Here is a 16,166-nt window from a genome sequence, read left to right on the forward strand (position 1 = left end):
ATATTGAGTTTACAATAGAAACAGAACAGAATAAGTTCATAAACTTTCTAGACGTAACAATTACCAGACTACACAACAAACATGAGTTCTCCGTATATCATAAACCCACCCATACTGACACAACTTTACACAATTCATCATCCCATCATACACAACACAAATTAGCAGCATACCATAGCATGATACATAGACTGACAGAAATTCCCATGTCAAAAAATAACTTCGAGATAGAACTGAACATCATTAAGAAAATAGCAGTAAACAAGGGCTATAACGAACAAATAATTAACAAAATTTTAAACCAAGAACTCCATAAGAAAGACCTGAAATTAGTCTATCCACCACCACAGAAAGAACCCAGTACCTTCTGCTCTATCACATATACTGGCAAGATAACAACAAAAATAGCCAGATACATAAAAAAACAAAGGAATAACACCAGCTTTCAGAACTAACAACAACTTAAGCAAATATATTAAGAACAATAAGAGCCGAAAGAGAAAGCAACTACAGAGTAGTGTTTACAAACTAACTTGTGGTGACTGTCCGAAAACTTACATCGGTCAAACTTGCAGAACCTTTGACAAACGGATAGCAGAACACAAAAGGGTTTTCAACAATAGAAAAACAGACATTTCTACATACGCACTTCACCTTCTAGATCATAATCATTCTTTTATTGAAGACTTTCAAATTCTGCATATTCAAAATAATGGCCTTAAGCTATCTTTATTAGAATCTATGGAAATTAATAAATTGAAAAATACAGATATAATTCTGAAGACCAACTCGAGACAAACAGCTCCCCACTCCTCAACCTCTTCAGTTAAAGACTTTAAAAAGGCAAACACATAGTAAACTAAATCACTTTAGAAAGGCACTCTGCCGAAACAGCTGTAGTCACATAGTTATAATACATTTTGTGGAAGTATAGAAAACAAACGTTTTCAGTGTTTTATTGTTAGATTAAAATAGGTTAAATGTCATTTTAATAATTATAAATAAATCTAACAAAAATACAAATAATGTTATCATTTATCGTTATGCTTAGTTATCTATAATAATTTAACGAATGATAACAAGGATTTCCAAACCAGTATTTTGGAACAGACATTTTTGTGTAAGAGTATCATTTGACCTTGACCACAAAAATACTTGATAAAAATATCAGATTCACGAAAGATTAGCAACGAACTTTATACTGTCTGTGTGCGCATGCGCCCAGAATAATAAAAATTCACTCTCGATCGCGCCTAAAGAAGTATAACTTCAAAAACAATGAAATTAATTAAAGTATGTATAAAGATGGAAATATCATCTCCAAAAGAGATGAATTACTAAGAGTAGTAGAAGATTTCTATACAAAATTATACAGTCAACAAAATCATAATGAGTAACATGATGATAACAAAAGATAAAAGTTCAGGAAAAAAAGATTAGTCAACTAAGGATCTGAATTGACGCCTGTGTCAACAGACGAAATAAGAAACTCTGTTCACTAGATGAAAGTTATTGATAATACTGTTTTTCTACGACCGTTTAATAATATACTTATTATTCACTATTTTTGAATAGATAACACCCATTACTTTACCCGTGAGTAATAATTCATTACTCACGGGCTGAAGTTACTCGCGGGTCATTACTCACGGGTTGAAGTTAGATTCAAGTGGTGCATGGCACTTTAAGGGCCGGTTGTTCGAACGCTAATCAACATTGATCACTATCAAATATTTAATTACTGTCACAACTGTCAATGTCAACTTTGGTTGGGTTGCTGAAAACATAGTTAATTATAATTATGAGATTAGTTAGTCAATTAACATAACAATTATTAACATAATTGATTAACTAATTTCATAATTGTCATCAATAATTATGTTTTCGGCAACCCAACCATAGTTGACATTGACAGTTGTGACAGGAATTAAGTATTTGATAGTGATCAATGTTGATTAGCGTTCGAACAACCGGCCCTTAATATACCTATTAGCAAATAAAATTACTTAAACTTGTTTATTTAATAAAATATTCATTGTAATTTATATGAACAATTAAATTTGAAAAATGTTTAAAGGATTTTTAACTTTAACAATGGGTTAGTATATTTTTTACGTTTAAATTTCAACATTTGACATTTTAACATTGACGTTATAAAAAGGTAAACAATAAACAATCGGTATTAATTTCGTAAAAGGACTTACGGATATGAAATTCATATTAATGAATTCTGTTTTACTTACTGTTCATTGTACAATAGATTTTAATTGAGAGCACACGTTCTTTTTCATGTAATTGCCTTAAAATATGTCTTATTTTTAATAGCCATCGCCATTCCATGACATAATGACAACTGTTTATTGTTTCATAAGCTCAACGACTGTAATTCTAACAGTGTTGCCATACTTATATAAAATATATTTTCTTATGAAAAATAAAATATTTCGTTTTAACTAATGTTAGTAGTTGATAATTATATTTTTCTACTAATCCAAATAAAAAAGGTCGTAGAAAAAGTATAGTATTCTACTTGCATGTAATGGCTATTACTCACTCTGATGAATTACGACACTCGCCAACGGCTCGTGTCGCAAACTTCATCATCGTGAGTAATAGCCATCATTACATGCTCGTTGAATAATATACTATTATAATTGATTTAATAATTATAATACAAAAGAAAAGCACTGTAACGCAAATAATTTTATTTTCAGGCGGCCTTCAAGATAGTAATAATGCTGCTAGTTAACTGGTACTATGCTCTCGCTTGTATGAGTGTAGTCTTTTTAGTGTGGTTGTATATAGGAACAGCTAACCCTGCTGTTAAACCAGGACTAGCCTTCGAGTTCCACTTTTTCAGGTGGCTAAAGAGTCTAATACTCAGATGCATGGGGTAAGCATATACATTTTATTTCGTAGCTTAGTATGTTCTTTTTTAACTCCATTGATAACAACAATCTGTCCACATGGACAATAAGCATTTATTTTGTTAAATACACACACCCAAACTCCAAGATATTTTGGTCACTCCAAGATATTTTGGTGTTGAGTTATGAGTGAATGGAGAGTTTTTTGTTGGCTTGGGCATTATTCAGATGGAAACAGCACACTTCAGTTTTCGTTGCATTGGGCCGTAGCCTCCATTTGCGAAAATATTCACCCATAACAGCAAGGTCATCCGTCAGTATTGTTTCTGTAACATTCATGTTATTATGTCTTACTGCAATGGCCCAATCGTCAGCGTAGCCAAATTTCTGCGAAGTTGTCCTAGGTAGGTCCGCGATGTAGAAATTAAAGAGTAAGGGTGCCAAAACAGATCCCTGTGGCAGTCCATTGCTGAGCTTCATTTGAACACTTCTTACGTTGCCCATTGTGACGTGAAAAGGTCTGTCGGTGAGCATGCTATCAATGAGTTTGGTTACCTTTTGGCATGGGATGGCACGAATCAGTTTGCAGATTAGTCCTTGTCTCCAGACGGTGTCGTATGCAGCTGATAGGTGAATGCAAGCAACGGATGTTTTTTGCTTTCCTTAAAAACCTGCTTCAATATGTGTTGTTAGGGATAGGATCTGATCTGTGCAGCTGCGGTTAGGTCTGAACCCTGCTTGCTCAATAGGTATCACCCCCAATATGTTGTTACTAATTCTGTTGTGGATTAAGCGTTCCAACAGTTTATAGACACAGCTCAGCAGTGCAATCGGTCGGTAGTTTTGGGGTTGATCATTTACTTTTTCTGGTTTCAATATGGCTATAATGGACCTTTTTAAGAGAATGGGGGATTTCTCCTGATTTTAAAATATCTGTGTAGAAATCAGCCAGCCATTTCCTAGCATATTTGCCACAATGGAGTAAAAATTCTGGATGTATTTTATCGGAGCCGGGTGCCTTTCCAGACTTAATTTCTGATATTGCTGAGGTAATTTCTTCTGGAGTAAACTCGTCAGAGTATTCAGATGTAGGCGGGCATGCAGACTTTAGTATTTTTAATTCTTGTTTTAATTTGGTGGTGTGGTCACGATCTCTAGGTGCCCTTGAGTTTGCTACAATGTGGGAGGCCACTCTGTTGGGAACTATTGGTACTTTGTCTCTAGTTGAGTGTCTGCTACTACTAAGTTTTCTAAGTAAGAACCACGCTTTTCTGCTTGATTTACTAAAGTCTAGTTTTTCCACAGTTTCCATCCATTTTTGCCGTCTGGCTGCATCCAAACTGTGCAGCAGTTCGTCCGCAATTTCTAGGTCTTGGCTTTCGTTGTATTCTTGTTACAATTTTTCGCATTTTTCATCCCATCCTACGACATAATCTCTACGATATCGTCTGGGTATAGTTTTCTTCGCTGTAGATATAACCGCACCAACAAATCTCATATAGTTTGTACGTGTTGAGGTTATCCATCCGAGACATTTGTCCAATCTCGCAGTAAAAGTCGCCCAGTCTGCTTTTTTAAAGTTCCACCTAGGTTGAGGGAAAGATGTTATTATTGGTATTTTGATGCCAACTTCTATTACCTACAACTGGTCTATGTTGGCTATGTGGAAAATCTGGGAGCACTGTACGTGAAGCTGCCAGGGGTTGATTGTTTTCGTTTGTGGAGACAAAGCATAGGTCTGGGTTGTAATCTCGCCTCCAGGCTGCAGATCGAAAAGTTCCCCTATCTTTAGCGTCAAAGACTAAATACGTGCCAGCCCCTTCGCTCCAGTCTATCAAAGCCTCGCCGTTAAAAGCAGAATTATAGATACATAATATAAAAGTTATTAGTTAGATAGATAGAATTTATTCATCCACAAAGTTTACACAATTCTTACAAAAAAAAAAATGTATAAATCTTATCGGACTAGTCAAAGGTTTAGTACAATAGAATACAATATACCGGGTTTCCACTTATTTTGCTCAATGTTAACTGCCTATAACTTCTAAACGGCTCAAGATAGAAATATGCGGTTTTCGCTGAAATGTTTTATTTTAGTAAAAGTTTTGCCTGAATTGATTGAATTTTTTATATCGCTTTCAAATACGAAAAAAAAATGGCGGATTTTTTAAAAAAACGTTGTTGACTTTTTTTTAATGGAACACCCAGAATATTTTTTTGGAAATTGAAAGAAAGATCATTCACCTATCCAGCGATATAAAGTTTTTCAAAATCGGTTGTCAAATCACTGAGTAATTAATTTTTAAAATGAGGGGTGCAACGTGGATATCACATACCTAAATAACATAACTGAGCAAAATGATATTATGTTATGTGATTTCCACATTGCATCTCTCATTTTAAAAATTAATTGCTCAGTCATTTGGCAACCGATTTTAAAAATTTTTATATCGCTGGATAGGTAAATGACCGTTTTTTCAAGATACAAAAAAAATATACTGGGTGTCTTAATAAAAAAAGTCAACAACGTTTTTTTTTCAAAAATCCGCCATTTTTTATTTAAAAGCGATATAAAAAATGGTCACTTACCTAAAAACTTGAAAAAACGGTCATTTATCTATCCAGTGATATAAAAATTTTTAAAATCGGTTGTCAAATGACTGAGCAATTAATTTTTAAAATGAGAGATGCAATGTGGAAATCACGTAACTTGGTTAGTTATGTTATTTAGGTATGTGATATCCACGTTGCACCTCTCATTTTAAAAATTAATTACTCAGTGATTTGACAACCGATTTTGAAAAACTTTTTATCGCTAGATAGGTGAATGGCCTTTCTTTCAATTTACAAAAGAATATACTGGGTGTTCCATTAAAAAAAGTCAACAACGTTTTTTTCAAAAATCCGCCATATTTTATTTCGTATTTGAAAGCGATATAAAAAATACAATCCATTCAAACAAAACTTTTACTAAAATAAAACATTTCAGTGAAAACCGCATATTTTTATCTTGAGCCGTTTAGAAGTTATAGGCAGTTAAAATGGGGGAAAATATAAGTGGACACCCGGTATAGTAAAATACATATGATTAAAATAAAACAGTGATTACAATAAAATAAATAAGAAATAAAAGTTACAAATAAAAATTTAGAACTGTTGTTGCAAAAATGTTAAAAATTTAAAAATCCATCAATACTATAGAATGTGTTGTCCATTAAAAATGAATACACAGTTTGGCGAAAACCTTTATGTGAAGAATTACTGAGATTTAATATATTGACTATTTTATTGTAACATTTTATTCCAATATATTCAGGTGCATGTTGGGATATACCTAATCTAGAGAAAGGTTGTCGAAAATTTGATTTACCTCTAGTATCATGTGAGTGAATGTCCCCATTTCTGCCAAACTTAAGTTTGTTTTCCTCAATGTGCAATATTAATTGGAAAATTAAAAGGCCAGGTAGTGTTAAAATATTAGACTTCTTAAATAGTGGCTTGCAACTATCCGAAAATGGAACGCCATACATACTTCTTAAAACTTTCTTTTGAGCTATACATTAGGGTGGTGCGAAAAAAGTCAAATTGATAATCCCGTATCGCTATAGTGCGGAAAAGTTGCGATTGGTAATTACAAGAAAAACAAAACAAAAATTATTAAAATCGGATTTCATCTTCCGATCCCGCAACGGGGGCAGATTGCAATTGCGCGCAGCGGTCAGGGTTCTCAACAGGGTGTCTAAGCCAATTGTGCAATTGCGCGCACGTCTTTAAAAAGGTATGCTGTGATTGCGCGCAAAGTTGTAAATTATAGTAAACGGAAGTTTTATTTACTTCTTATCCGTTTTTAGCGGAAATTTTGCTAATTTTAAAAAATTAAGATAATAACAAGTGATAAATAGTGTTTCTTTTATAATTAATCTTTATTGTATTAAATAATGTACATATTGTAGACATTTAATTTGAACATGCCTTATAACATATAGTTTTAACAAATTCTATTCTGAATATTTCTTTATTTTTAAATTTCTCTATCAAATTTGTTACATATTTTAATGTTCTTTCATAATTAATACTTTTAATTTTTTTTTGTAAATGTAAGCTATTTAATTGCACATAATTAATTAAGAAATTAATATATTATATATGTTATATATTATACAGTACAATTTTCAAAGGAGGAAGACCTAACCCTTCGGTCCAAACCTAACTTTCGGGTATTAGAGCTGCTGATATATACCGCTGCGCGCAATCACAATATACCGTTTTGTTTACCTGCCTTAATCCTTCCGTTGCGCGCAATCACAGCAACCCTCTTAAAGGTAAATTTCAGTACCCCAGGAGGTATTTGACCGCTGCGCGCAATCACAACCCACCCCGCAACGGGCCTAAAGATTATGAAAAAAATGAAATTTTACCTTTTTTTCGGAAATTTTTATTAATCCTCCATGTACGTTTTATTTATCGCTATAGTAAAATTTATTTACAGTTTGCATGGTTGAGTAATAAAAACAACAGTTTTACGCATCTAACGAATATCTTCCGATCCCGCAAGGTCCATCAAAATCTATAAAAATTTGAAATTTTCGAAGATTTTGATAAATTTAAAAACATTTAGTTATCTCATTTTTCTCCTACATTGTGAAGTTTTTCGCTTGTTTATATATTGTATGACAATACTTAAACAACCCAGAACTCACAACGAGGAGGTGGTTGCACTTATAGCTCCACACACACTCTTCTCTCCAACCAACCAATAAGTGTGATTTTTACATTATTTACATAGTAAATTTTCTTTTCATGTTTGTATCCAGCTTTTAAACGTCAACTTTGTATTGTGATTTGGTGGTAGAATCTGGCAGCATGGACCTTGATTTAAGTGTTACCCTTATGAATCCATCTCTTGATTGGGGCCCACATGAGCAGGGGTGACCAACTTAATCGGACACGAGATCTACTGTCTGCCTTTCTAATTCTCTGCGATCTACCGACTAGGAATTTTCGTAATATTTAGGACGGGAATAGGTAGGTAGGTAGATAATTTTTTCTTGTCATCGATCGACTGACCTAGGGGTCGCGATCGACGGGTTTGCCTCCCCTGCATTAGACGATGCTTCCGTGACCAACTTTAGGCACCTCTCATCAGCTTGCGTGTGTCAGGGATAGTTTTGTACATTCCAGTCTGGTATGTCGCCCGATGTAATGCAAGAACTTATATCTTCATTTGACACTTCGAAGAAGTGGTGGAGAAGATAGTTTTGCAACAGTCTGCAATGGTTTTGCAACATTATATTCCAGTCTATTATTTCAGTTTAGTACCGTGCTTCAAAATTTCAAGTACTAGGGAGAAAGGAAACACATTAGAGAGCTAGGGCTAAGGAGGGTGTTAAAAGCCGGATAGATTAAAGCCAAGGACAAACGTATTAGAAATTTCATCCCTCCTACTTTAAATTTTGAAGCACAGGACTACACTGAAATATTAGATTGGAATGTTACAAAACTATCTTCTCCACCAGTTCTTCAAAGCGTTTCAAATGAAGATCTAAATTGCTACATTATATCAGGCAACACACCAGACTGTAATGTACAAAACCATCTCTGCCATACGCATTAATACGCAAGCTGTCTAGCGGTACGTAGAGTTGGTCACGGAAGTATCGTCTAATGTATGTGGGACCCAATCAAGAGATGGATTCATCAAGGCAACCCTTAAATCAAGGTCCATGCTGCCAGATTTTACCACCAAATCAAAATTCAAAGTTGACGTTTAAAAGCTGGACACAAACAAATGAAAAAGAAATGTACTATGTAAATAATGTAAAAAACACACACTCATTGGTTTATGGAGAGAAGGGTGTGGGTGGAGTAAAAAGTGCAACCACTTTCTTGTTGTGAGTTGTGGGTCGTTTAAATATTATTATACAATATCTAAACAAGCGAAGAGCTTCACAATGCAACAGAAAAATGAGATAACTAAATGTTTTTTAATTTATCAAAATCATCAACAATTTCAAATTTTTATAGATTTTGATTGACCTTGCGGGATCAGAAGATATTCGTAAAGTGCGTAAAACTATTGTTTTTATTACTCAATCATGCAAACTGTAAATAAATTTTACTATAGCGATAAATAAAATGTACAGGGGGAATAAATAACAATTTCCGAAAAAAAGGTAAAATTTCATTTTTTCATAATCTTCAGGTCCGTTGCGGGATCGGAAGATAAAGTCCCGTTTGAATAATTTTTGTTTTGTTTTTCTTGTAATTACCAATCGCAACTTTTCCGCACTATAGCGATACTGGATTATCAACTTGACTTTTTTCGCACCACCCTACTATACATGCCCGTTCAAAATGAGATGAGCAACCCCAAAATATTAAGCCATACTGAAGTACAGACTGGACTAAACTAAAGTAAATCATTCGCAATATATCAAATGAGACAGTTTCTCTTAAATTACGCATTTTATAGCTACATGTACTTAACTTTGCTGATACATGATTCACGTGAGTCTCCCATGTAACTTTATGATCTATTGTTACCCCCAAAAATTTCGTTGTAGTATAACTTTCTACTGATTTGCCATCCACACTTAAATAAAAGTCGGAATTTGGAGTTAGGTTTTTTGGTAAGAAACGCATAAAATGTGTTTTTGTTACGTTGAGCTTGAGTCCTTATTTTTACAATATGTGCTAAATTCAGCAGACGCAAAATTGGTATTTTCCACCAGTTATATGGGTTCACTGTGAGACATGAGAATATTGGTATCATCAGCATACTGAACAATTTTATCTGGCATTGAACAAAACGTGTTTAGGTCACTTACAAATATAATGAAAAATAAAGGTCCCAGTATTGAGCCTTGAGGTACACCCATCGTACATTGAAGTGGCCTCGACGTTACATTATCCACTGTGACTACTTGAGTTCTATTACTTAGATAAGATAGGGCCCAATTGTACGGTATACCACGTACTCCAATACCCTGCAATTTTTGTAATAAGAGGTCACGATCAACCGTATCAAATGCACGACTAAGGTCATAAAAAAGACCCAATACATTTAATTTATCATTTAATGCTTTATAAATAAATTGAAGACATTCAGAAATAGCAGTATTTGTAGATTTCTTTTTTCTAAACCCGTTTTGAATGCACTTACCCGAAACTGCTTTATAATCTGGCCAGAGAATAAGTCAAAACCGGGAACTCGGTTAGCAACTCGGCAGCATTAAGCTGCAAGTTGTCCTTGTTTCTAAATTTTATTTTTTTATTTTTCAGAAGGCGTGTCACGGATTACGAACAAATCATCGTCACTCCAGTTCATCCCGGCTTGGACGTGACCTCTTCTCAGTTAAATGAAGACAATGAAGACTTTTCAAATAGAAGACGATATCATCAATCAGCCACAGTGCACGGTCATTTGGTGAATATCGTTGATTAATTCATTTGGCTGTTATACTTGGAAGTTTCTGGAGTTTTTATTTTATAGTTTTTTAATGTACTAAAAGCCAAATATCAGTTGCTAAGATTTTATATTTTTTTTATTAATACAATTTCTGCTACGCACTTGAAATGTGATGTATATGGTTAGTTATATGAAAAATCCGATATAGTCAGATCAGTGAATCTGTGAATATTTGTATATTTCTTATGATTCGGTGTGATTTTGACGATTTTTTTATATAAATTTTTAAATATTGAATATAATGTGAGCGTGTAAATATGTACTTATATTTTCTAAACAATTAGATTTTCCAGTTGACAACATCGATTTTTTTCAGCATTCTGTGTTACCCCGTCTGTCCACTCCAGCTTTGATCTACGCCGTCTTCTCATTCTCACCCGTTGTGCTGTTAGAATCTTTTTATCATAATAAATCCACAAGGAAAAAGTTTTCCTGTAGTTGGCTGTATACCATATAATACAAAAAACAGTAAAATCATATATAAAAGGTACATTTAAAATCCCTCAAAAGGGCCACATCAAAATCACAACATATCTAGTTTTCGACTGGTTTACCAGTCATCATCAGTGTTTACCTAAAATGAATATAGCCTGATAAAATAATGCAAAGATATTGAAATTTTGACTACGGTTAAGAAAGTTATACTCACGTGCAATGTACATGCTAACCACCAAGATATTGTTTGACAAAAATATGTGGGTCAAAGCCCAGTAAAAGTTGTCCGTCAAGGAAACATTGGTTTAAAATGTTACATCAAACTAGGATGTTTAAAATATTTGGCTAATCTGCACCAGGTAACATCTGAGCTTTGGTTATGACTTGTTCACATGTTAAAAGTATGACGGCAAGTGACAATGAAATGGATAGAGACCTCCGAACGATGACAAGGACAAGACAGAAATGACAGTTCCACAGGAAGTTGAAAATTAACCTGTCATATTTAAAGACTAAGGTGTACAGCTTGTTAAAATTAGAAATGATGTAACAACACACTCCATTGTGAAAATTATCATTTAAAATTCGTTGTTATAGTTAAAAATTTTATTCACGTATACTTTAGTGGAGTTAGTTAGGCAAACCACATTACACAAAAGTTTAGTATTCAAGAACTGAATTCAGTAATAAAATCTTATTATCAAGAGATCTAAGATTTAAAAAAGTAATTTTGTGTTGATTTAAAGTTATCGAATTTATTTAACTTATTGGTAGCTGTTGGAATTTGTGTAGGTAAGTGTGTAACAGATCACAATGGGGGTGACTGAGGTGTAAAAATGTCTTAAATAATCTAGGGGGATGTATCATTAAGAAAGCACAAGCTGCAACTTAGGCGACTAATTCCTAAAGACTTCGCAAGCTGCCCGGATCCCTAAGGGTCCAAAAACCAAAACCGTAATAGGATGATGATAATAGGGGCTGGGGGGTAAGAGATGTCTGTGAGGAAATTAGCGAGAAAGGAACATGAACGAGACCCAAAAAGAAAATTAGACTTTTGATTTGGTTTTACTATAGATGAATGGTATATGTTGGTAATGATAGATTGAACAGGTAGGATGAGAATAGCCATATGTAGAAATATGGTGGTGGGATGTATGTAGATGAAAATTTGTAAAATGTGGATGTCTGTGGATGATGATATCAGTAACATATATGTATGTTATGAATAGATAAAAGTGGTTAGATGGCTGAAGATGGCAAAAGGATTATTGATGCTAGTACCAGATATATTATTAATTATTATTATTGTTTTAAATATGTAACAATGTATTAAATATGTTTTAAATATGTAATTAAATGTATAACATTTTAAACCAATGTTTCATTGACGGACAACTTTTACTGGGCTTTGACCCACATATTTTTGTCAAACAATATCTTGGTGATTAGCATGTACATTGCACGTGAGTATAACCTATAACTTTCTTAACCGTAGTCAAAATTTCAATATCTTTGCATTATTTTATCAGGTTATAATCATTTTAGGTAAACACTGATGATGACTGGTAAACCAGTCGAAAACTAGTTATGTTGTGATTTTGATGTGGCCCTTTTGAGGGATTTAAGTATACCTTTTATACAGGATTTTACTGTTTTTTCTTTTTTATCATGTTCAATTTCGGTGTCCGGGCTGCATGTCCTGCCCACTGTAGACGGTTTCGGCTGATTATAGTGGTAATATCTCTTCCGCCAAACGTATGCTTGTAAATATTCTGTAGTTCAAAGTTAAACCATTTCTCTAGCACCTATTGAAAATGGACACTTTCTGGTGAAACAAGGGGGAATACGTAAATTCGGTCCCAAGAAAGATTGCGTCCAAAATAACCAGTAAATTGGGTCCCAAACTTTGTTTCTACCTGACACTGCATATGTAAATTCGGTCCCCAGTAAAATATTTTATGAGGGGTTCAATAAATAATAACATCTTGTTGGGTATCGAATAATTTCTGATATATTACATAAAGTTAAAATTAGTGTATCTGTTCATTAAAATTATTACATTACTTAATTCCTACATGCTAAACAGACTATAGCATCTCCACATTCTCAAAAGACACAAAAAAAGTCATAATGAAACCGCACAGTGAAATGAGACACATTTAATGAAATGCAAACGACTTATTTCGTTTTTAACATGAATCGATCATTTTTGTAATACATTTTTACGATTTCTAACTTTGCTGTTAATAATTGTGGCATTCAAATGTACAAATGTATTTTTACATATGTTTCAATCTTAAACTCTTCAAGTTTATCAGCAAAAACAAAAATGTTTGGATGAGATTTGTAAAACGAATCGTTAAAGTGTCTATGAAAAGATTCACTAGTATTGGTAGTCCTTGTGAGTTCTGCTGAGTTTTCAGCCCAAACTGTAGAAGGGAATAGTGACTCCTCAAATATGTAATTATCTATTAAATAATTGCAATACATCTTAATTTTTTCATCGCCCGAAGGTGCAATAGAGAGCAAATCAAATTCATCGTACAGTTCAATTGCGTCTATGAATGCTCTAATTGATTCTTCGGTGTTCCCTATGTGAGGGATCAGGTTCCCTGCTGTTTTCAGTTCGAATTTCTCTCCCATCTTGTCGCTGTTATGTTCAACTTGTCTTTTCCGTAGTTCTGTTTGGACTTTTTCGATTTTTTCTCCAATTTTTGCAATAATATCTACAATAAATTTGTCTTCTGCTGCCTTACAGCTGTCAACTTTGTATACTTTATGCACCGTCCTAAACTGTTCCGTGATAGTCCTGAGTTTTTCGACCCATTTATCTGTGATTAGCTTATTTTTCCTTCGTTCTATAGTGTCTTTTGTGAGAATCTTTGCCGTTAAGTATATCAAATATAACAAAATATAACATAAAATATTATACTAAAAGTGTAGAGCTGCATACCTCAATCTATATGCGAACCAGAAAACTCCATCCTTTAACTTAAGGCAGGATCGCCATGTGAAGTTGGAGGTTGCTAGACGAAGACACTACCCCGAACAAACAAACTTAAACTTTTTACAGAAACTTTATTCTTATATAATTAAATGTACAATTACATTACGTTGACCTTGAGATAGGTCGGGAACAACCCATTTCTCGGTAACTATATCCCCTGACTACGCGTTAGAGAGTGCAACGACAACAACGATGTCTCAGGTACTCGACCTTCCTATTTATATCTGTTATAGTTAAAAACAGTGCCAATATGTATGACCATATATGGTGAAGTACTATACGTACATTAAGAATGACGTGTGCTTTCTTTGCAGTCTTTCAACTTTGCTACTATCGTAATAAATTATACAAATTGCAAGTATAATATTATGACCTTATTTTTATAACAAATAAATTAGGAAAATTCCGTGAGGGTTGTCGTGTACCATCACACAATCACTCACTTCAACAGGATTTAGAAAGGTAAGCGCAAAAGTCATTCTTAGCCATCGTCCCGCGTCGGAGCTTTCATCTTTGTACACAGCTGTTAGAACAATTTGTTGAATTTTTCTATACCATGCTTGCAAAAGATGAAATCGACAGCCTATTACTTGAGCCAAAGGCCAAACTTGTTCTACAGTCTTATGTAGAACCTTTTGTCAAAATCGACAACAATTTCACAAATGTCTAATGTAACGCTATTGTTGTTACAGATTTTTTTAACAATATTAAATAACTTTTAATATGTCTCATTACGTTTGTTGGGTAGTAACAAAAAAATTAATGGGATATAGTGGCCGTTATACCGCAACATTAGTTTGATGTCCCATGTGCTTAAGTTGCCACTGAAATCCTTACCGTGTGTGATCTCGCATTATGTTGCATTAGCAGAAAACCATTACCAATAAACCCAGCATAATATGAGATCATATTATGGTGTTGTAGGATATCCGTTTTGTATCGGTGTGCTGTTAATGTGTCCCTTTCAATCAAGACGAGATCCGTATGTGCTTCAAAAAAATCCCCGTCCAAAACCACCACCAAAAGCAACTCGGTGTGACTGAGTGCAGGCAGCATAACGTTTTCAAGCACTTCTGTGGGCCTTTCGACCATCTTTACCATACATTGACATTCTACACTTCTGTAGCCAATACTTTTCCCAATCGTCTATTGTCCAGTTGACGTGTTCGCGGGCAAATGTAAGTCTTTTGTGAGCAGCAGTACGTAATGGCCCCATTGCTGTATTGCAAGCTATCAAAACCTGTTCTGTTCTTTGTCGAACAGTAAAACGCTGATTACTGCACCTTGGACTTGCTAAATATGGCTTTGGAGCATTTTAGCAGTTTGCATCCGGTTTTACAATGCAGCAATAGTGAGACCGTGATCTTTTATAACTGTTATCTTTCTTTTTGCATACGTGCCGGGTCGCCGTTAATGAAACTCGGTCTCAAGAGATAGTTGGTAAGTTGTCTGCACAATTGAACGACTAACATTCAATAATCTTGCCTTGCGACATCCCTTTGGCTTGTTCCATTTTCCAGCAATGTAACAATCTGAACAGATGATGATGAACTCAAAGACGATGATGATAAATCCATTTTTTTAAATTATATATAATGGTGGTATTTTAAAAACTAAACTAAGAACACTAAAAAATATAAACAGTGTAAAAGTGAGGTTAAAGAGTTGATTATTCCAATAACCGCAGAAAATTTGTTGCTTACTTTTGACAATTCAAAAATTGTCTGTTCCGATTGAGTAATGGTTGGTACAATATAATTCTAAAATAAAACCAAATTTGGCAATCCAAAAAATCAATTGTTTATTTGTTGGTTCAACTGGACATCAATCTGGAGATTATTATTTTCAGTTTTTAATGCCCATATAATAAGACAGACTTTAATATTTGAACATGGGGCCGATTTTGTTTTGGTTTACATGAGAAAAATATTAAAATAACGCGTACAGACAATTCATTACATATAACTACATAAACTGTTTTAATTGTGCAAAAAAATGTACTGAAAAGAGATTGCCTTTTCTGCTATGTGATATGTCAGATGAAAACTCCAGCATTTCAAATATTATCATGGTATACATTCAGCCTTTTTTATTGTATTATATGTAAATGTATTTTTGCAATACATTAATTTTATTAAATAACTAATTTATTAATTGTAGTATTTTCTTTCTTTTTCTTACTCCTGTTTAGATCTGTTCCCGGTTAGAACCAGCCAAAAAAATAAAATTCTTCGCAAGACACTACCATTTTTTATAAAACTGCCATACTTTAAAGAAGCAGAAACAGAACTTGAGGAAACACCAATTTTTGAGGTCCTTAACCTAAGGATAAATATAAGGATGGTCAGTGTAAAAGTCAAACTGGATGCCAAACCTTTGAATGTGATAG

At 33.9% G+C, this 16,166-nt stretch overlaps 1 protein-coding gene across 1 annotated transcript in view; it reads left to right on the forward strand.

Annotated features, from left to right (window-relative positions):
* Positions 1-15,931, forward strand: part of LOC114333958 (solute carrier family 12 member 8) — a 75,546-nt gene extending 59,615 nt beyond the window's left edge. Inside the window, exons 9-10 of the mRNA XM_050641497.1 lie at positions 2,715-2,893; positions 10,149-15,931. Coding sequence (XP_050497454.1) covers positions 2,715-2,893; positions 10,149-10,311 — 342 coding nt within the window. The 3' untranslated portion in view covers positions 10,312-15,931. The remainder of the gene's footprint in view (positions 1-2,714; positions 2,894-10,148) is intronic.
* Positions 15,932-16,166: the final 235 nt, after the last annotated feature.

The sequence above is a fragment of the Diabrotica virgifera genome, chromosome 10 (assembly GCF_917563875.1).
Source record: "Diabrotica virgifera virgifera chromosome 10, PGI_DIABVI_V3a".
Classification (NCBI taxonomy): domain Eukaryota; kingdom Metazoa; phylum Arthropoda; class Insecta; order Coleoptera; family Chrysomelidae; genus Diabrotica; species Diabrotica virgifera.